Genomic DNA, 19,873 nt, shown 5'->3' on the forward strand with positions numbered 1-19,873 from the left:
TGGAAGATAAGCCTTGCACATGTTTCAATGGCTGTACCTTTCTATGTGTCAAGTAAATTTAAAGCACTCATTCATGTATGTAAATTCATTAGCACTGAGATAAATGCAAAGTAGTAAATCTTCTTGCTTTATATCTAGTCATGGTCTGGTGTTGAAGCCAAAGTGATGAACGGAAACCATTTTATTATACATAAGTATAGTATTATACATATTATTATGAGAGGCCTTTTTAAAACATTTTTGGAGAAAACAGGTTCAGTTGCTTACTAGTACTGGTGACGGGTATACTGTTAGAAACAGCATTATTAATACTTTAAAGGGTGAAAAATTAAGTAAGTGTAGTTTGCAAAACAATTTCCAATGCTGCTAGACCTTTTTGAGTAAATTCATCAATGCAAAAATTCATCAAGTGAAGCTCGTTTACAGAATCGTTATAACACAAGCTTGATGAGGAATAAAAATATATACAGATGCAGTAGGAAATTGCGCACAGTTCTAAAGGCAGAGATCAAGCACAGTGATGATAATCTGTCAATAAACAGAAGTCAAAAGCAGCACAAATGATATTGACACCAACTGATCTGGGGTACACCCAGCATCTCACAGACTCGGACATCTTCAGATTGTGTCCCGTTTTCAGAATTCCATTAGTTTGTGGTTCTGGAGTCACTGGGATTGAGGCAGTGGACGTCGGAAGAGCAAGATATGCGGTTCTATAAAGAAAAAAAAAATGAACATGTACATCAACAACAGCAGAGATGCCACCTATTTGGGTTGAGATTTGACATCCTGCAAACACACACATACCGGGCTGATGGATCATATAATGTACCCATCCTTGACTCTGCTGAACTCCCAGATTTCTCCATTCTGTCTCTGACATCAGATGTGTCTTAGGAACTTTTTTAGCAATGTCCTTAGGGAGCATGACATGCCTGAAAATGAACAGAAAACAAAAAAAACTCTCTGTCGTGTATTTTGTATGTCTGATTCCCCTACCATACATAACAATCTCATTATAAACATCTGTAGATGACGTAATTTTAACAGCTCAGAAAATACACTAAAGTATCATGTTTCTACTTTTTCTAAACTTAAGAAAACTGAACGTGAACTATATTAAAACATGGCTTCTTTTTTTTTTGATACAACATAATACTGAGTAACGTAATATTATTGTTATTTGTACATGTAGCACTGCGGCCTCAGGGACTCCAAACGATAAAAACTGTAAACATTCATTGTAAACTGTACAGATGGGTTGAATATTTGCCTAACGTTACCTGTACTCGAATTTGTCGTCGTCATATTTGTCTGAGTAATAAATCTGCTTGTGGGACATAGCGTGTTGTTGTTTCTGGATGGAAAAACATGAAATAACTGATATGTCACATATATTCGTTCAAATAGTCTGTGTAAAGTAAAGTCATTACTGTTATTTGTTCAAACGTAAATAAACTAACGTTACAGTGGTAAATATCAGATTTAATTCTCAATAAATGCAGATGGATTGTATTAATACAGGTGTCAGATTGTTCCCTTGCTAACGTTAACGTACGTTAGCCACTCTAGCTAACGAGCAATCAAGGAAATTCAACTTTTATTCTAGATTAGTACAATCATGCATGATACTTACTGTTTCTTCTTTCTTGTAAATGTAATAATTGTGTCGATTATTTCATCAAATAGTACTTTTGTTTCAGTGTAAAACACTATTTTTTCCCGAATGCAATTTGCAAAAACAACAACTGTTTACGTTTTTCTAGCGCTTGAACCATACACAGGCTTGAACTTCCCTCTCAGCGAGTAAGAAAGCCCGCCCATAAACATTCGAATCTTCACAAGTGCTTTCTGATTGGAGAATATGTGATGACGTCACCAAAACGTCGTACTATTACGTTTCGCAAATAAAAGTCCCCATGGCCACTTCATGTTTTCTTTTCTGTGTTTTCCTTTTAGACTTTCCTTTTATGCTTTTTTAGGAAAGTTTTTGATTCGTTATTATGATTGATTACACTTATGTTAATTATATGTTAATGGCGTTCAATTCAAAGAGCATTGTTCATCCACTGGTGGTGGATGAGGAGATACCCCTTGGCAATGTAAAGGGCTTTGAGTGCCTATAAAAGCGATATATAAATGTAAGGAATTATAATTATAATAATAATTATTATTATTATTATTATTATTATTATTATTATTATTATTATTATTATTATTATTATTATTACGTTAAAATCTGTAGGATTAAAAGGCGAACAATTCCATTTTATTGTGCGACCCAAAGCAAGGTTCAGTGAGCTGATTCTGAATGAAAGGCTTAACCCTTTATCTTTTCGTATAGCCTAAATTTAGATTTATTTTAGATATGGTATTGGATTGCATTTACTTTTTCTTTTGCATAGTTGTAATAACGAAAAACGAATTAAAATAAATGTAAAATTTAAATTTGCATAAATTTAAATTTTAAATTTAATTTTACATTTAAAATGTCCTGAGATTGTCAATAACAACTATTGTCTTATTATATGGCAATTTATTTTGAGATATTTCTCATTTCTCATCTTAAAATAACAAGAAACTGGTGATATACAATATAGATTTATATTTTGTACTAAAAGAACTTATATCTGTCTATCTACGCAGGAGCCCACAGATTCGAAGTTTGGCAGTGATGTATTATAGTGGATGTTTAACTTTCATATTGGTACCCAATCTATTGATTTTATTATTGATTTATCTTAGTTGTCTGTATTTTTGTGGATGATTTATGAAATGGCAGCTGTGCAGAATTTTTTTGCAATACATATACGATATTAAAATAAACAATATTCTGTACTTTGGGGGATGCAATAAATCCGCAATCCTTCTAATCAAGGCCTAAACCAAATCAACCTATAGACAGTGAAACATGAGATCCTGGAAGGACGTAAATAAACAACAATGGTGCATCCATAATATACAATGACATTGGTCATGTTTTTTTTTCTTGGGTTTAAAATATAATGATAAAATATCATCAGACCTATGCATGCAAACGTAACAATATAACCAAGGAAGACGGAAAATAATTTTCCTGTCCATTATTATTATCGTTATCTGCCAAGACCTGGCCGCTCTCGACCGAATACGGGAAGTTAAGGCGCTTCATCTGGAGCAAGGATAGTCGGGAATCTAAAAAAATAAAATAAAATAATAATAAGCAGGTAAACAAAATAACTCCCCGTGCATGCATACACACAATCTGTAAAATAATACACACGTACATAAAGTGCATGATCAAAAAGGCATAATGTGGCATCCACGTGAGGTTATTTATAAACAGTTGAAACACTTAAATGTTGCCGTTCACATGCAGTGGCCTGCACTTAAATGACCCTCGCGACGGGCAGCACTGACCCCGCCGTCATCACAGAACAAAACCAAAAATACACCTCGCATATATGCTTATCAACAAACCAGCTGTTTCTTTATCAGTCTGGCAATACTAAAGCAACATCTAAGACACAACATGTGACAGAAGCCCTTTAACCGTGCGATTTGCGATTCAGTTTCGGTCCTCATTTGTGGTTAACGTTATCCAGGTCAGCTGCAGGTTTTAGCCATTATTAGACCATTGTATTTGTCATATATATATATATAAATATATATATGATCTCTGTAGCATGTGTCCAGTTGTTACTGTATCAATATATTTATTTATTTGGCGATTGTGTATTCATGCAGTGTCTTATTTCATATTAGAGGGCTTGTTTGTATTCTCGTGTTGATATCATAGCAGCTTCAGCGTGCTAAGCAGGCTCTGTTACCTTTAAATTATCCATTGTTAGGCAGAAATTGAATGCTGGATCATAATGTTACGTTATGTATGTTAAAATGATTGCTTTTTCATATTGGCGTTCAGTCACCAATGCTAAGTTGATACAGAGACATTACGTGGTTGTTTGGTTAGCCAAAGCTAACAAAAGCCGTTCGTTATAATTTGGTGTTGTGTTATACAGCTGCGTATATGTTTTGTTGCTAAAAGAAAGAGAAATGACATGATACAGGCGGCTAAAATCATTTAACGTTAGTCAGTTTCACCTAGGTACCTTAGCACGAAGCAGCTTTTTTATGGTTAAAAACTGATTGCTAGAGTACTTGAGTTGTTAATAAACTGTGCTTGTGAAACTAAATAAAAATACATAATACATTACTTCCTGCATAAAAAATTCAATTAAATCACACCATGATTTGTAAAGAGAATATTTAAGGATATTATCAATCACTAAATGGGACGAGCCCTTCCATGTGTCCTGTCTCATTTTCATTTTTAAATAGAAAATAAAATAAACTTGAAAGGGATTGTTTACCCAAAGTAGATAGATAGTTCACATCATTTACTCTCTCTCATGTTGTTCCAAACCTGTATTAAAAAAAAAGAAGATATTTTGAAGGATGCTGGTAAACAAACTGTTTTGGTGACCATTGACTTACATTATATGAACAAAAAACACTGAGAGATTTCATAAAATATCTTTTTTTGTCATACAGGTTTGGAAAAACATGAGGGTAAGTACATCATTTTGGGTGAAATATCCCTTAATTTGCAATTGTTATTACATACTTTCTTCTTACATGTTACTTGTATGTATTCTAGGATTGAGTCCACTGACCCGGCATGGGGGACATGAAAACCCCCGACTTTGATGACTTGTTGGCAGCGTTTGACATTCCTGACATTGATGCCAAAGAGGCTATCCAGTCTGCCCCGGATGAGGTGGAGGGGCATCAAGGAGCAGGCGGAGGATCGCTCATAAAGCCTGGTGATGCTTCAGTTGGTGGAAGTTCAGCCTTAAGATCGCCCAGCCCATCCACGGATTCTCAGAGTGACCAATCTATTGTGAGCGTGATTGTGAAGAACTGTGTTCACCCTGAACCCTTTGATGGTGGCGACAGCTCGGTACCAGATCCACTAAACCATAATGGATTTGTGTCGGCCAGTGGGTCAGTGCATATGTCTCAGTCCCGGTCCCAGAATGGGCAGCAGTGGCCCATATGCAGCTCAAAGGCGATTCCAGAGACTGCAGGAGCACTTGGATCTTCCAGCACTTCCAAACAGGGCAGCAACATCTTCAATAAACTGAAACCCTTGATGGCACAAGGTGCTGGAGACTCTGTTGGAAGGGCCAGGAAAATGCAGCTTCTGCAACAGCAACATATGCAGCAGGAGATTACCCTAGAAGGTGCGGACAAGGCAAAAGCCCCTGCGATTCCTAGTGGGACAAGTGGAGCAGCATCTCCTTTCTTTCCCCCACCTAAACAACTTCTTTCCACTCCCTCCACAGCGTCATCGTCCTCACCCTCATCATCCTCTCCCTCAGTTGGTTCCCGTGTTTCTGGGGCCGTGGCATCATCTCCGCTTGCTACATCTCTAACGGAGCCGTTTAACGGATCACCGCGTCTTCATTCGTCGGCTTTCAGACGTGTAGATTCAGATGAGGAGGATTCAGATCCTGATTCCAGAGGATCTCTAGTCATCCACGAGAGTCCGGATTCTCCCACACCTCCGAAACTATCACGTCGATTGAGGTCACCTCCAGAAATTTCACAGTCCCCTTCTCTCCCTCCTTCGACGTCCATATCGCCCAGCACTTACCCCAGACCAGATGACATTCCCTTGGCATCACCAGCTTCACCTCAAGCTCAACAGAACTGGCTTTCCGCACCAGTCCAAACAGGAACTGGAAAGAGTTTACCCCAAGAAGAGCGAAACCCAGAGCATGTGATAGAAGAACGAGACTCACCGGAGAGCCCTGAGCCTGAGATCCCCAAGTCCTCCATGCCAACATCTGCAGTTACCAAAAGATCATGCAGCCCAGCGGTTGCCTCTTTATCACCATCAGCTGCCCTTCGAGAACCTAAGGAGGAAGAAGAGGAGATGGAGGTAGACAAAGGTTTAGCGGAGAATGGACAAGATGCGGCTAATACAGATGGTATGGAAGACAAGAAAAAGGATGGAGAGAAAATAGAGGTAGATGCTGCGCAATCCCTTCCAGCAGACGCCGGATCACCGAGCAGTGGTGGCAAAGCTGTATCTGGTGGAAATGCTCCCTCCAGACCTCTTAAAGTCCGTATCAAGACCATTAAGACATCTACAGGAGGCATCACACGCACGGTTACCCGAGTAGCAGGTAAAGGAGGCACTGCCAGGACAGACAAAGATGCAAGTAAAGCCCAAACGGGAATTCGAGTTGGTCTTGCGAAAGGCACCAAAAAAATTGAAGCTCAAGTAGTAAAATGCTCAACCCTACCAGTATCCACTCTAGAAGCCAGTAGTGCCATGCTAGCAGCAGCTAGCAAGGTCCAAAACAAAATGGCCATGCAATCCGATAAAATGAAAGTCTCCGCCACGGCGGTGAGCATCACAAAAGCCACCACTTTACCAGTCGCGCCAGCCGTTGGTGGGATAAGTGTGCGCCCTACAGTCAGTAAAACGGCCAATGGGGGTACAGTGCCGTGTAAACCAGCGTCTATTGTCAACAGCACTGGTGCTGTTATTTCCCGTAGCCAGTCAAGCCTTGTTGAGGCATTCAACAAGATTCTGAACAGCAAGAACCTGCTGCCCAGCTACCGTCCAGATCTCTCGACCCCGCCACCCTCCCAATGGGGTCTTCCTATGCCTGCTACTGGCTACCGCTGCTTGGAGTGCGGAGATGCTTTTGCTTTGGAGCGTAGCCTGGCACGACACTATGACCGGCGCTCTTTGAGAATAGAGGTGACTTGTAATCACTGCGCGAAGCGGCTGGCTTTCTTCAACAAATGCAGCCTGCTGTTACATGCTCGGGAGCACAAGGAACGAGGCCTGGTCATGCAGTGCTCGCATTTGGTTATGAGACCAGTTACAGTGGAGCAGATGATTGGCCAGCAAGACACTACTCCCATTGGTAGGTTTTGCAAAATGCTGTCTTTGTGTCAATTTGAATATGACTGTTTCTGCTTAATATTTAGGAATAAGTTCAAAGATTTTTAATCAGCTGTATAGTTACAGTATATGTCAATGAACAATGCATACTCTTTCGGCAGTATTACCTGCACCCAGACATCCCAGTTTATTTATTGAAAAAAATCGGTGCTACATGACCAAACAGAGAAGAAGAGCTGTGGCATTCTCTGTTGCAAGAGAACCCCGTAACTCCTTTTCTGTTTTCTGTAGTCACGTGGCACCAATTTCAATTATTTTCGCCTTTATTCATAGACAGTCTTTCTTTATTAAATGCCCATCTTGCCAGTGGTGAATTAACTGCCCTTTTAAAATTTCTCATTCCTCTAGGTATGCTTTCTCCATCTCTGTCCTCTCCATCTCTGTCATCCTCCACAACCCCGACAGGGACGACTCCTGTACAGTCCACTTCCAGTCCACTGAAGGACTCCCCTTCTCCAGGCACGGTTTCAAGCCAGCCCAGCCCTGCTCGCCGTGGTCCCCAGAGTCCCCAGGCCCTGATGCCGCTGCCCTGCAAGAAAGGCGAAGCCCTGCAATACCACAACTTCAAGTGTCCTGAATGTCAAACCCAGTTTTCAAGCAAGACTGAATTAGTGACTCATTTCCAGCAAATTAGAGCTACTCCTAATTCAGTAAGTTTCAACATTATAAATGTGTTGAAATAAATGCATTGATTTTATTCCGTTGGTCCATTAGATCAGTATTTCAGATTTTTTTATTTGTTTTAATGCCCTGCCAGCAATTTTACTAACCATACCATTTATAGGGCCATATGAATTCCGTGATGCAGAAAACGCAGACGGAATCGTGGAATCCAGTCATAAAATCGGAATTTACAGTTTAAACATGCCAAAACACAGAATTAGGTAATAATAAAACAAATGGTGAAGAAAAAATAAAACATTTCATAGGGCCCTAAACATTTTCTTTAAACTTTTAATAAATTGTGAAAATGTATAAGTGTTATGATTTAAATTAATTAGACATGCTTTTTGATTAATACAAAAAATGTAAAACGGAAATTGGGAAAATTTAATTTGCAATAATTGCCAGAAATTAACTTTAAAATGACTAAATAGAAGATTCATGCACAGACTTTTGTTTAATGCTAATTAGAAAATTGTTGCATAAGAACATTTTTGCATGGAATGCGGTTTTTATTGAAAATTTCACAAACATTTAACACATTCATTCTGCTGTTTCTTAAATGATGCCCAGCATCTGAAATGTTTAGAATAATGTGTAAGTAAAAAAAATTTTTATGTTGTTCTTCCTGTCTTTCTCTTTCAGACTTGTATGCTTTGCTCTCCCCCCATGATGCTGCCTAACTGGTGCAGTGTTTCAGCCCATCAGCGGATCCATAAGCACCGCGCACCCCATGTGTGTCCAGAGTGTGGTGGCACTGCTCGTCAGGCAACGTTTCAAACCCATCTGGAAGAGTCTTGCCTGCACTTTGCCAGACGCATTGGCTACAGGTTCTTAGCCTTTAATATCCTATCCGTGTTATGTGATATCACAGACAGTTTCGTTGCTTTGCAGCTGTATTTTATAGGGTATCTACTAGATTTCCAGCAAGAAAAATGTTAAGAAAAAAAGAAAAATGCTTAGTTATATGTGCCCATGCTCAAATTTGCATTCTTTATTCCAGGTGCTCCATTTGTCAGGTTGTGTTTGGCGGTTTGAACTCCATAAAGTCCCACATACAAACAGCTCACTGTGAAGTATTTCACAAGTGCCCCAACTGCCCGATGGCCTTCAAATCTGCCCAGAGCACCCAGGGGCACATCACTTCCCAGCATCCTGCCCTCACAGCTGCACAGGCTAAGTAGGTTGACCCATCACACACAGCTTTTTGTTATTAGTGCCTAATACTTTAACGCTGAATTTTCTTATATTATTTCTCCAGGATGATCTACAAGTGTGTCATGTGTGACACAGTGTTCACCCAGAAACCTTTGCTGTACATGCATTTTGACACTCACCTGGCCAAACAGAAGGTGCATGTCTTCAAATGTCCAGACTGCACTAAACTTTATGCCCAGAAAGGATCCATGATGGAACACATCAAGGTAAACGCCTTATTAATAACAATAACAAAAGTACATTAGATAATATAAGCAACATCAATAATAATAATAACAACTATTATTCTTGTTATATAGTGTATGCTATATATGCATTTGAGAATATTAAGTTTTAAATTAATTATTATTTTGCCTTTTGTGTTACCCATTCTTTTCTCTTCCCCTAAAGAATGTGGTGTCAGCAAAGGCATACATAAAAATTCTTGGTCTGGCATTTACAAAGTGATTTCTGTGTATCACCTTGTCTAAAGCTCATACCAAGTACAACAGCCACCACAGTGTGAATTGTCACATTTTCTTGTCAGTCACACTCATGCTTTTAACCTCAGAGCTGTCTCTCAATATTTCCCATTAGACCGCTCACAGAGGCTTGTCCGTCAAAGCAGAGACTCCTCCCACCACCTCATCTCCGGTCTCAGCTCCCGCCAGCAACTCCGCCTCTAAACCTAAACCCACTGAAAACAATTCAGAGGACTTGAGCCAGGAACAGGGGGAGGAGGATGAGGAGGGGGAAGAGGAAGAGGGGGAGTATGAAGGGGAAGAGAGAGATGAGGGAGAAGAGGAGGAGAATGAGGAGGAAGATCAGACGGACTCTCCTGAAAATGGCAGTATGGAGTGGAGGTGCAAGGAGTGCAAGAAACGCTATGCTGAAAGAGAAGACTACATCGACCACATGAAGAATGACCATGGCACGGTTGGTACTCTTAAAAACATTCACAAATCCAATTTTTTTTTACATTTGTGATATGCCTTTTTTGCTTTGTTTGTTTTTTTCTCTAGGTAATGAAGAAGTTCCCCTGCAGATTGTGTGAACGTTCCTTCAGTTCAGCCAACAGCCTTCGTCGCCATGTCCGAATAATACATGAGGGTGTCAAGAGAGTCTTCCGCTGCCCGTGAGTCAAACACAACCACAAGTTTACAGGTGCTGGTCATATAATTAGAATATCATCAAAAAGTTGATTTATTTCACTAATTCCATTCAAAAAGTCAAACTTGTATACTATATTCATTCCTTACACACAGACTGATATATTTCAAATATTTATTTCTTTTAATTTTGATTATAACTGACAACTCCTTGCACAAGGAGGGAACGACACAAAAGGTCATTGCAAAAGAGGTTTGCTGTTCACAGAGCTCTATGTCCAAGCACATTAATAGAAAGGCGAAGGGAAGGAAGATATGTGGTAGAAAAAAGCGTACAAGCAATAGGGATAACCACACCCTGGAGAGGATTGTGAAACAAAACCCATTAAAAAATGCGGGGGAGATTCACAAAGAGTGGACTGCAGCTGGAGTCAGTGCTTCAAGAACCACTACACACAGACGTATGAGAGACATGGGTTTCAGCTGTCGCATTCCTTGTGTCAAGCCACTCTTGAACAACAGACAGTGTCAGAAGTATCTCACCTGGGCTAAAGACAAAAAGGACTGGACTGCTGCTGAGTGGTCCAAAGTTATGTTCTCTGATAAAAAGTAAATTATCAGGGTCTCAGAGCATGGAGGAAGAGAGGAGAGGCACACAATCCACGTTGCTTGAGGACCAGTGTAAAGTTTCCACAGTCAGTGATGGTTTTGGGTGCCATGTCATCTGCTGGTGTTGGTCCACTGTGTTTTCTGAGGTCTAAGGTCAACACAGCTGTACCAGGAAGTTTTAGAGCACTTCATGCTTCCTGCTGCTGACCAACTTTATGGAGATGCAGATTTCATTTTCCAACAGGACTTGGCACCTGCACACAGTGCCAAAGCTACCAGTACTAAAATCTATGGGGTGTTGTGTAGAAGGAGATGTGATTGGCCAGACCCAACAATGGGGAAGAGCTGAAGGCCACAATCAGAGCGACCTGGGCTCTCATAACACCTGAGCAGTGCCACAGATCAACTCCATGCCTCGCCGCCTTGCTGCAGTAATTCAGGCAAAAGGAGCCCCAACTAAGAATTGAGTGCTGTACATGCTCATACTTTTCATGTTCATACTTTTTAGTTGGCCAAGATTTCTAAAAATCCTTTCTTTGTATTGGTCTTAAGTTATATTCTAATTTCTGAGATACTTAATTTGGGATTTTCCTTAGTTTCAGTTATAATCATCAAAATAAAAAAAATAAACATTTGAAATATATCAGTCTGTGTGTAATGAATGAATATAATATACAAGTTTCACTTTTTGAATGGAATTAGTGAAATGAATTACATTTTTGATGATATTATATGACCAGCACCTGTATTTGATTCTTTCTTTTCCTCCCTAAAAAGGAGTCTTTATTTGTTTGCCCTTCTAATTCTGCATATGTTGCTTTCCTCAGGCACTGTTCAGAGGGCAAGCGTACGTTCAGTAGTCGTCTGATTTTGGAGAAGCACATTCGGGTCAGACATGGCATCAGAATACGACAAACATCAGACAGACCGGTCAGTATGAGCACTCCACCTCTTCAGAGTTCAAAGACATTTGATTATCTAAATATTAATTAAAATTTTCTTTCCCAGAATGCTCCAAACACCAGAAAGCGTTCGCTTCCGGCTGACGGGGCAGGCAGCTCGTCTGAGCTTGACAACGAGAGCGGAGATCCACCAGTAGGGGGCGCCACTGATACTGATGACATCACAGGAGAGGACCCCAAAAGAACTCGAGTGTCTGAGAACCGCCCGCTCGAGCAGGAGGAAGACGACGGCACATTCCGCTGCACACCCTGTGGCTTCACCACACAGGATTGGGAAGAGTTCCAGCACCACATTCCCGTCCACTGTGACACGGAGAATGCACCTCAGCAGTGCCTGCAGTGCGGCGCCTGCTTCGCCTCGGCTGGCTCCCTCAGCCGACACAAATTCATCACACACCGTTTACGCCAAGGTCAGCATGACAATCACGGTGGAAACGCATCACCTGGCACGTCGCCGCAGGACGGCTCTCCATCTTCACCTAAAGCGGGCGTGGAAGGGGAGGGGGGGGGTGGTCAGCTGCAGGGTGTGCGGCCGGCGCTTCGACAAGGCTTCGGACCTTAACACTCACTTCCGCACACATGGCATGGCCTTCATCACATCACACAGGACCGACAAGCCCTTGTAGAAGTGAGACAGGACAAGATAAGGACAAAACGTTACAAAATGGGTCACAGCTTTGGACGGTCCAACACGAGTTTAAAATTAATACATATAACTTTGAATATAAAATTGAACCTGTTGTTATGATTGTAACGTGATCTGTCTTCCAAAATGCAAAGGTAATAAAGTTATTTCCCTTTTCTCCCTGCTTGCAACATTCAGTCTTTTTTGATTTACACAAGGTCAAATTGTATGTGCTCGAAAACTAATTTACATTGAGCCGTTTTGTGCGTCAATCCAAAAAAAGCATGAAAGCAAAAAGGGTGCTAGTGAAGGCTTTTTTTTTAAATAAAGGAAAACACTGACTTTTAAATGTAACAATATTGTACAGACATTGTGGTACTGATATTTATTTATATTAAAGCATTCATCAGTCTTTTGATAATCATTGAACTTTAAGTGAGGTGAAAAAGTTTCATTTGTGCAGGGAGAAATAGAGCAGATGTTTATGAGGTCAAAGATGTACTGTAAAGTTTAAATAGTCAAAAAAGGTCAATATAAGTTAACATGGATGCATTTCATTCACAGGTACACTTCAGCACATTTGATATGTCTGTAAATGCAGTACATCAGTTTGATATGGTTGTTGCGTTTGGAAATGTGAAGAAATTCAGTCTTTGTAAATTTTGTTTTCTCCTTAGCTTAAAGTCGATATTGAAATACTACTAATGAAAGTTTGGGTTCGGAGCCTGGTGTAATTATATGACTTCATCTGAATCGGAAATTGGCATTGAGTTTGAAGGAATGCTTGTCTGTTTTATGACAAATTATGTACAAATATGAATGTTGTTTGTGTGTTTTTTTTCTTTGATAAGAGTCTTTTCTATCAGAAAGTTCTGTGCTTGTCAAACACCACGTTTCTTCAAAGTAATATTGTGATAGTGTGAATCATCTGTGTGAGTGGGACTTCCTGTTCCTCCAGTAATATATGTATATGTCTATAGACAGCCATCTTATTCTGTGATGACTTGCCTGTTTCACTGCCGTACATCTGTGTTAGTTCTCTTGCCCTTCTTTATAAATAAAACAGTAAATTGGTACAGTACAGATCATGGTGTCAATAATTATTCATATCCTAGTGCATGCTGGGAACACAAACACTGGTGTAATGCAGTTGCATTATGCAAATATCATTGAATCTAGTGCAATTACTAATGCAAATACTTCTAAAACTCATAAGAGGTGAAAATCCAGTCAGACACTTCACAAAACTTGTTTTAATGATATATTTGATCATTAATAAACCTTTTTTTTTTTTAATCCAAGTTAACAAGATGTAGAAGATCACCATGGAACAGGATTCCTAATTGTATAAAAACTATTTTGTTACACATCCACAAATGAATTACCTTTTTGTTCTTTATATTGACAACGCTAAACATTTACTTTATACATCTACACTGAAATAAAAATGGTGTAGAAACAATTTTCACTCAGAAATTTTAAGTAAATCTCACAAATAATTACAATGAATTGTGAAATCTTGAAGTAAAAAAATGGAAAGATTTGCTACAGAAAATATTTAATGGGCAGAAAGAAGTATATTTGACTTCAGTTAATGGCACACATTTCCAAATTACAAATAGTTATGAAGACTTACTAACAAAATATAGACTCAATCTGCTCTTGATTCGGCATCCATAATCTCTCTCCTCTGTTGTTTGTTTGTTTTGTTCTTTTACAATGGAAGTAAATGGACTCCAGATGACTCTAAGTGCTTCATAGGATGGTCTGTGATGAAAAGACCCAGTCAGAATGGACAGTCTTCCAAAATAAACTAGCTAACATTTAAACTCAGCTAATTACCACACTTCACGAAAGGACAATTACATGTAGTAAATTGCCCTAATGTGTAATAAAACGAGAAGTATTCATTTTAAAACAAAAGCTTAATGAACTAATTCATACAAAATACCTTCAATATTTTCAACAATATGTGTGTGTGTAAAATATTGAAAAAAAAATGAAAAGCATCACGCAGTAGCTGCAGATTTGTCGGCTGCACATCCATGAAGGAATCTCTTGTTCCATCACATCCCAAAGCTGCTCTATTGGACTGAGATCTGGTGACTGTGGAGACCAATTGAGTAAAGTGAACTCAACACTGTCATGTTCAAGAAACCAGTCTGAGATCATTTGAGCTTTGTGACATGGTGCATTATCCTGTTGGAAGTAATCATCAGAAGATGGGAACACTGTAGTCATAAAGGGATGGACATGGTCAGAAACAATATTCAAGTAGGCTGTGGCGTTTGAACGATGCTTAATTGGCACTAAGGGGTCCAAAGTGTGCCAATAAAATATCCCCCACACAATTACACCACCACCACCAGCCTGAACCATAGAGACAAGGCAGGATGGAGCCATCCTTTACGCCAAATTCTGACCGTGCCATCTGAATGTCTCAACAGAAATTGAGCAATGTTTTTCCAATCTTCTATTGTCCAATTTTGCCTGTGTGAATTGTAGTCTCTGTTTCCTGTTCCCAGCTGACAGTAGCGACACTCGGTGTGGTCTTCTGCTGCTGTAGCTCATTTGCTTCAGGGTTCGACATGTTGTGTGTTCAGAGATGGTATTCTGCATACCTTGTTTGTAAGGAGTGGTTAATTGAACTATTGTTGCCTTTCTATCATCTCTAACCAGTCTTCACATTCTCCTCTGACATCAACAAAGCATTTTCATCCACACAGTTGCCACTTTTCTCTTTTTTCGGACCATTCTCTGTAATCACTAGAGATGGTTGTGCATGAAAATACCATTAGATCAGCAGTTTGTTAAATACTCGGACCAACCTGTCTGGCACCAACAACCAAAGAGAGAAGTACTAGGTCTGGTGTTCACCTTTGACCTTGATGTTCCTGTATGTGTTAATATTCTATAAGGAAATACGAAATTAGTGAATACTAAATTATTTTCTGTTTTCACTGTTAATTCACTTTAAACTGTTAAAATTTAAGCGGTTGTTTACTAAACGTGTTAGCTTACATTGTCAGCACTGTCAGTCAACAAGAACAGAGACGAAAACTTGTGACAGGCAAGTCTCTAGATGTGGCAGAACAGGGTCGGCCTGTTGTGAGACAAGACTGACAGACTTCAAACGAACACTAAACGTGTTGCTAAACGTGAAATCAGATCACATACATGGAACGTGAAGAGCTGAACAACTTAAGAGATTCAAATAAATAGTGTATAAAAGACAAATAAAATGTCAGAAATATAAAATGAATGAAGATTAAAGAGGTTTATTCTGTTTTAGACTTACCAGGAGGATAAAATGCCCAAGGATAAAAAAAAAAAAAAAACGAATTCGGTGTCCTTTTCATGGTGTGCATCCTGAGACAAAACATGGGTGCCGACATATTTTAAGATCAATCAGTGCAAGTTTATTTTAGTTGAAACAGCTCAGACTTACATTTTAGTCTGGGACTAAGCCTTTTATGCGAAACCGGGGGAAAGGGAAATCCAGACTGATTAGTTATGCTTGGCTTTGTTCAGTTCACATTTTATAAGAAAAGCATAGCATTTTTAGGATTTTGACACACCGTAAAAACAGAGCTGAACAAACTGTTCGTCACTTTTAAACTGACCTGCTCTCAAAACAAAGCATCTGCTTGTGCACCTAGATGTTACTTAAACAGTAATTAATAACAAAAGAAAAATAAACAATGCAGATCTTATTCTTTTCTTTATATTGCACAGTGATAACACCATTGAAAATACAACTTATAAATATATTAAACTCTGGTTTATTATCGGCAGTATCATCTGCAAATCCAATCTGCACTTCTTTACCAACAAACTAAAATTGTGGCAGTCCTTTTCAAAATATCGTGGCATCATCAACTAACCCAAGGTCTGAGATGTTCATATAATTCTTAAACTATTCTTAATCCAATTTTATTGAAAAGTGAAAGAGTAGGCAACTTTATTAGGCTCATTTTGTGGCGGCAAATAATTGTTCTTCACTCATATCATCCAGACTAGATCTCCACAATCAGACCGAACAGTGTATAATCAACTCATTATTATTGTAGCTTGTATTTGGTGGGTTTTCTGGGAAAGGATGAAAAGAGATCATCCGTAGGGTTGTGTCCAGAGCTTCTTCAGCCTCTGAAGAACTTCGAAAACACTGAGAAATCATCCTGCATGTCAGCAGAGGGGTTCAACCCACCTGAAAGATGCAGAAAATTGATTTCTGGATGATTATTCAGAAAAAGATAGAGCAAAGCACTGCAGAAGCTTGAGGAATATTTGGAAAAACAGTGATATTTTATAATGTAAAATCTAAAAGAGGATGTTTTTTATTTTATTTTAATAATCTCTTTGTCTTTTACCTTTGGGACCATACATAACATAGGACAGGACATTGTTAGAAAGTTGTCTAGAAACCACTAACCTGGCATGAGAGGACCAGACTGATTTTGTGGCCCGTCTCGGACACTTGGACCAGAGATGGTCACTGTAGTCTCTTCATTACCTTCACCATCTCTGACTGTTCGCCTTTCTTCTACAGTCTGCACACACACACACACACACATTCAATCTGTATTTTTGTAATTCAAATCAGGTATTTACCAGGCTTGTTAGGCAACATCTGAAAGCAAGATGTGTGGTATATTTTGAAGCCTTGCTCTATAATATTACTATAATTTTGATCAGAATAACATGAGAACAACATAACACAGGATCACTCACTCCATCTGGTCTGACCACCTTGGTAACGCTGACAGACTTAAAAGTTGACCTTATCTTAGGCTGTGAAGGCGCTGGAGTCAAGATCTGATCCAGACCACCTGAAGACACCTGTGAGTCCAGATCTGAGTGGAACCAGAAGACAAAAAAGGCCTGGATGAGTTATACACAATGTCTCAACTGGATATCAGGCAAGAAATTCATATATTCACTGAAATGTCAGCACAAAAAAAATCATAGACAAAATAACCCATGCATTTATTTGCATTTTCTTTTTTAACTGAAATTTCATGCTGCACTGATCCATCATTATTTTATTTGGAGTTGATTTCCAAATGCCTGGATATCAAATGATTCATTAAGATAAGGAATTACAAAAAAACATTTGACCAACAATGTAATTTGAGAACTGTGTACAGTCTGTACATACATTTAAATCATAGAAAAAAAAAATGAGCAAAATGCATCACCTCCATCCTCTTTTCTCTCTCCCTCTTTCGGTCTTAATACCCCATCTTTCCATAAATCATGAAACTAAAAATAAAATAAAGACAATCGGGTGAGAAGCCAGCATGACAAGACTCTAAAGCACACAAGCGGTGAACTGGTTTACCTTTGAGAAGGGTCTCCACTGAGGAAAGTGGCTGCTGGGATCCTGTGGAGAAGAGGAGCCCCTGTCGTCTGGTGCCCCAGAGGGGGGAGGGAGGGGTGAACTGTCAGGAGACTTCAACATGAAATCTCTAATCGGGTTACTGCTTCCTGGCCGACCCCTGCCTTTCTCTGCACCCTCCTGAGGAGGCGGAGCTTCTACTGATGGAGCACCTGTTGGGAAAGAGTAGAGCATCTGATAGGCTTGCATCATCTAGATTAAGATAAAGAACAATCTTGGAAGTTGAAGAAATACTTTGAACAACTTAAATAAATAAATCATTGCAGCTTGTGGAACAGAGCAAACAAACCTACCTCTGTGTCCAAAGCCATGGCGCTCATCGAAGCGTCCAAGACCGGCGAAGATCTCCTCCATGTCCCTGAAGATCTGGCCGAACAGCTCTGGTTCCTCGAAGCGCATCCCACCAGGCCCAAAACTGAAACCAAATCTAAAGGCATCATCAAACGGGTCCCTACGGGGCCTGTTAAATTCACCGTGGTGAAATCCACTGTCTTCGTCATCCTCGTCTTCATCATCTTCATGAATCATACCATCAAAGAGGGGGTCCCTGATCAAAACACATTCACATTAGACTAAACAGTGGTGCTGTACTGTATTTATCAGAAAATGATTGGGAAAATAAACCCACTTTAGACCAACATTTATTTTTAGAGCTAATATTAACAACAGGCTTCTAATAACAGGTTTATGAAAAAAATAAATTCTAATTTTCAATTTCTTATTCTCCATTAATTCTATTTTTCACATTCTAGAATAATAATAATCAAAATATGAAGCCCACTGTTATGTATGCCCTGATGTGTCAAAGTAAATCTGAAAGAGAGTGTGCTACTTCATATGGCTTCACATATATAATAGCAATCTGTAAATGATTCTGGAGAATACAGCCACATCAATGAATCCATTATCAAATAATTCATAACTGTGTAATGACAATTTAAAAAGATTTAAAATAACACAGTAACTCACTCTATAATGTTTATATGGTTATAAAAACACATTCAGCAAGCATTTACTTTCATTGACACCAATAGAGAAACCTTCACATGAAGAGATATACGTTTAACGCAATATAATAAATAACCAGTGTACCTTGTCAATTCCACAAGATCAACTTTTATATTAAAGTGTTATTTAGTCTAACAGCTGCTGCTGCTGTAAGAGGACATTTAAACTTTAAACTGTCAGACAGACTCACCTGCGGCCATCCCCACGATAATGACCACCGGGAACCCCGAAAAACCCCCGAAACAGATCAAAAACACTCATTTAAGGACGCAGATTGCAGTGATCCTTCACCATAACAAACACAGTTGCATCAGAGATCCTGCGCAGGAAGGACAGCGAGGAAACCTACGAGATCTTTCCACTTGCTTCCGGAATATCGGTTCAAAATAAAAGTCCGCCGTATTTTCGACGTCAAGATGAGGAAGACCGTTTTTAACTTGCATTTCAAAATCAATAGTTATAATCAATAACAATACAAGGCTATCATTAGTTGGAAAATAACAGGCATTATCATCAACATGAGAATTTTATGATGAAGGCTTTGCATTAGGTGTTGTAAAATGAATTGAATGCTGATATTTAAAAAAGGAAAGAAAACAGGTTTTAATAACCACAATTTGTATATTTACAAAATCATGGTTACACGATGTTATCATATTAGACCGTCTTCTAACGGAGGTCACGTTTATATATATATATATATATACACATATATATATATATATATATATACACATACACACACACACGCGCGTGTATATATAACAAATGTCATGAATTTTTTGTCATACAACTTACCTAAATAAGGTCCCAAAATTTATATAGTTATAAAAACACATTAAGCATGTACTTGTATCGACCCCAAGAGAAACCTCCACAAGAACAAAATGAAGATAATTTTGAAGCATGATATTATAACCTATATATTGGATCTTATCATTTACACAAGATCAAAGGGACAACATAAACAGCAAATGCACAGTACTAACTTTAATTAAAATTACCTTGAGTATGGCAGTTTATGCATTGTAAAATGTTTTTACCAAAATATGATATTTGATTACTCCTATGAAGCAAAATAGCTTAGATTAGTGCAATACTTTGCACCCACAGTATTTATGGACAATTCGTGGATGAACTTCTCAATGTCTTGCATGACATTTAATTAAAATCCCCAACTAACATTTGTAATGCTCCCATTTGCAAATATCAGTTTTATGCATTAACAATAATGACACCTTAAGATAGATAGATCTATATATAAAATCAGTTGACAAGTAACCCATAAACTTGGCATTTTTTAATTATCTGTCAACTGGCCATCTCATGTTGGGTTTA

At 38.9% G+C, this 19,873-nt stretch overlaps 3 protein-coding genes and 1 non-coding gene across 6 annotated transcripts; 2 read left to right on the forward strand and 2 right to left on the reverse strand.

Moving 5' to 3' along the window:
• Positions 1-163: 163 nt before the first annotated feature.
• LOC127935388 (cyclin-dependent kinases regulatory subunit 1) lies at positions 164-1,823 on the reverse strand. The gene is made up of 4 exons (XM_052533201.1): positions 1,637-1,823; positions 1,284-1,357; positions 808-935; positions 164-713 (listed from the first exon to the last, which is right to left on the reverse strand). Exons 2-4 carry the CDS (start codon positions 1,340-1,342, stop codon positions 667-669), a joined length of 234 nt encoding a protein of 77 aa, XP_052389161.1. The 5' UTR covers positions 1,343-1,357; positions 1,637-1,823; the 3' UTR covers positions 164-666.
• A 1,270-nt stretch (positions 1,824-3,093) lies between these two features.
• Positions 3,094-13,214, forward strand: LOC127935781 (zinc finger protein 687b). 3 transcript variants are annotated; one of them, XM_052533951.1, is made up of 10 exons: positions 3,094-3,206; positions 4,640-6,926; positions 7,313-7,614; positions 8,273-8,457; positions 8,631-8,807; positions 8,889-9,051; positions 9,422-9,760; positions 9,847-9,959; positions 11,370-11,472; positions 11,551-13,214. In XM_052533951.1, exons 2-10 carry the CDS (start codon positions 4,661-4,663, stop codon positions 12,064-12,066), a joined length of 4,164 nt encoding a protein of 1,387 aa, XP_052389911.1. In that variant the 5' UTR covers positions 3,094-3,206; positions 4,640-4,660; the 3' UTR covers positions 12,067-13,214. The 3 variants fall into 3 exon arrangements, with proteins under 3 accessions (XP_052389911.1, XP_052389912.1, XP_052389913.1); XM_052533952.1 differs by lacking the exon at positions 3,094-3,206 and adding an exon at positions 3,437-3,584; XM_052533953.1 differs by lacking the exon at positions 3,094-3,206 and adding an exon at positions 3,579-4,551.
• On the forward strand, positions 9,197-9,335 carry LOC127936307 (small nucleolar RNA SNORA13). Its single transcript, XR_008148264.1, has one exon. It is a non-coding gene; the product is annotated as a small nucleolar RNA SNORA13 (small nucleolar RNA).
• Positions 13,215-15,525: 2,311 nt separating the features above from the next.
• LOC127935865 (HCLS1-associated protein X-1) lies at positions 15,526-18,892 on the reverse strand. Its single transcript, XM_052534067.1, has 7 exons — positions 18,726-18,892; positions 17,821-18,074; positions 17,471-17,679; positions 17,328-17,391; positions 16,861-16,982; positions 16,562-16,679; positions 15,526-16,336 (listed from the first exon to the last, which is right to left on the reverse strand). The coding sequence occupies exons 1-7, from the start codon at positions 18,794-18,796 to the stop codon at positions 16,269-16,271; spliced, it is 906 nt and encodes a 301-aa protein (XP_052390027.1). The 5' UTR covers positions 18,797-18,892; the 3' UTR covers positions 15,526-16,268.
• Between the last annotated feature and the right edge of the window lie 981 nt (positions 18,893-19,873).

The sequence above is a fragment of the Carassius gibelio genome, chromosome A19 (assembly GCF_023724105.1).
Source record: "Carassius gibelio isolate Cgi1373 ecotype wild population from Czech Republic chromosome A19, carGib1.2-hapl.c, whole genome shotgun sequence".
Taxonomy (NCBI): domain Eukaryota; kingdom Metazoa; phylum Chordata; class Actinopteri; order Cypriniformes; family Cyprinidae; genus Carassius; species Carassius gibelio.

What these genes read in the sequence shown, in the direction of transcription:
- LOC127935388 (XM_052533201.1), bottom strand. Translation starts at nt 1,342, where the DNA reads ATGTCCCACAAGCAGATTTATTACTCAGACAAATATGACGACGACAAA. An exon ending in GACGACAAATTCGAGTACAG is followed by an intron (nt 936 to 1,283) that starts GTAACGTTAGGC and finishes GTTCATTTTCAG; the next exon opens with GCATGTCATGCTCCCTAAGG. An exon ending in TTATATGATCCATCAGCCCG is followed by an intron (nt 714 to 807) that starts GTATGTGTGTGT and finishes TTTTCTTTATAG; the next exon opens with AACCGCATATCTTGCTCTTC.
- LOC127935781 (XM_052533951.1), top strand. Translation starts at nt 4,661, where the DNA reads ATGGGGGACATGAAAACCCCCGACTTTGATGACTTGTTGGCAGCGTTT. An exon ending in GCCAGACGCATTGGCTACAG is followed by an intron (nt 8,458 to 8,630) that starts GTTCTTAGCCTT and finishes TCTTTATTCCAG; the next exon opens with GTGCTCCATTTGTCAGGTTG. An exon ending in CCATGATGGAACACATCAAG is followed by an intron (nt 9,052 to 9,421) that starts GTAAACGCCTTA and finishes ATTTCCCATTAG; the next exon opens with ACCGCTCACAGAGGCTTGTC.
- LOC127935865 (XM_052534067.1), bottom strand. Translation starts at nt 18,796, where the DNA reads ATGAGTGTTTTTGATCTGTTTCGGGGGTTTTTCGGGGTTCCCGGTGGT. An exon ending in AGTGGAGACCCTTCTCAAAG is followed by an intron (nt 17,392 to 17,470) that starts GTAAACCAGTTC and finishes TTTTATTTTTAG; the next exon opens with TTTCATGATTTATGGAAAGA. An exon ending in AGGTGGTCAGACCAGATGGA is followed by an intron (nt 16,680 to 16,860) that starts GTGAGTGATCCT and finishes GTGTGTGTGCAG; the next exon opens with ACTGTAGAAGAAAGGCGAAC.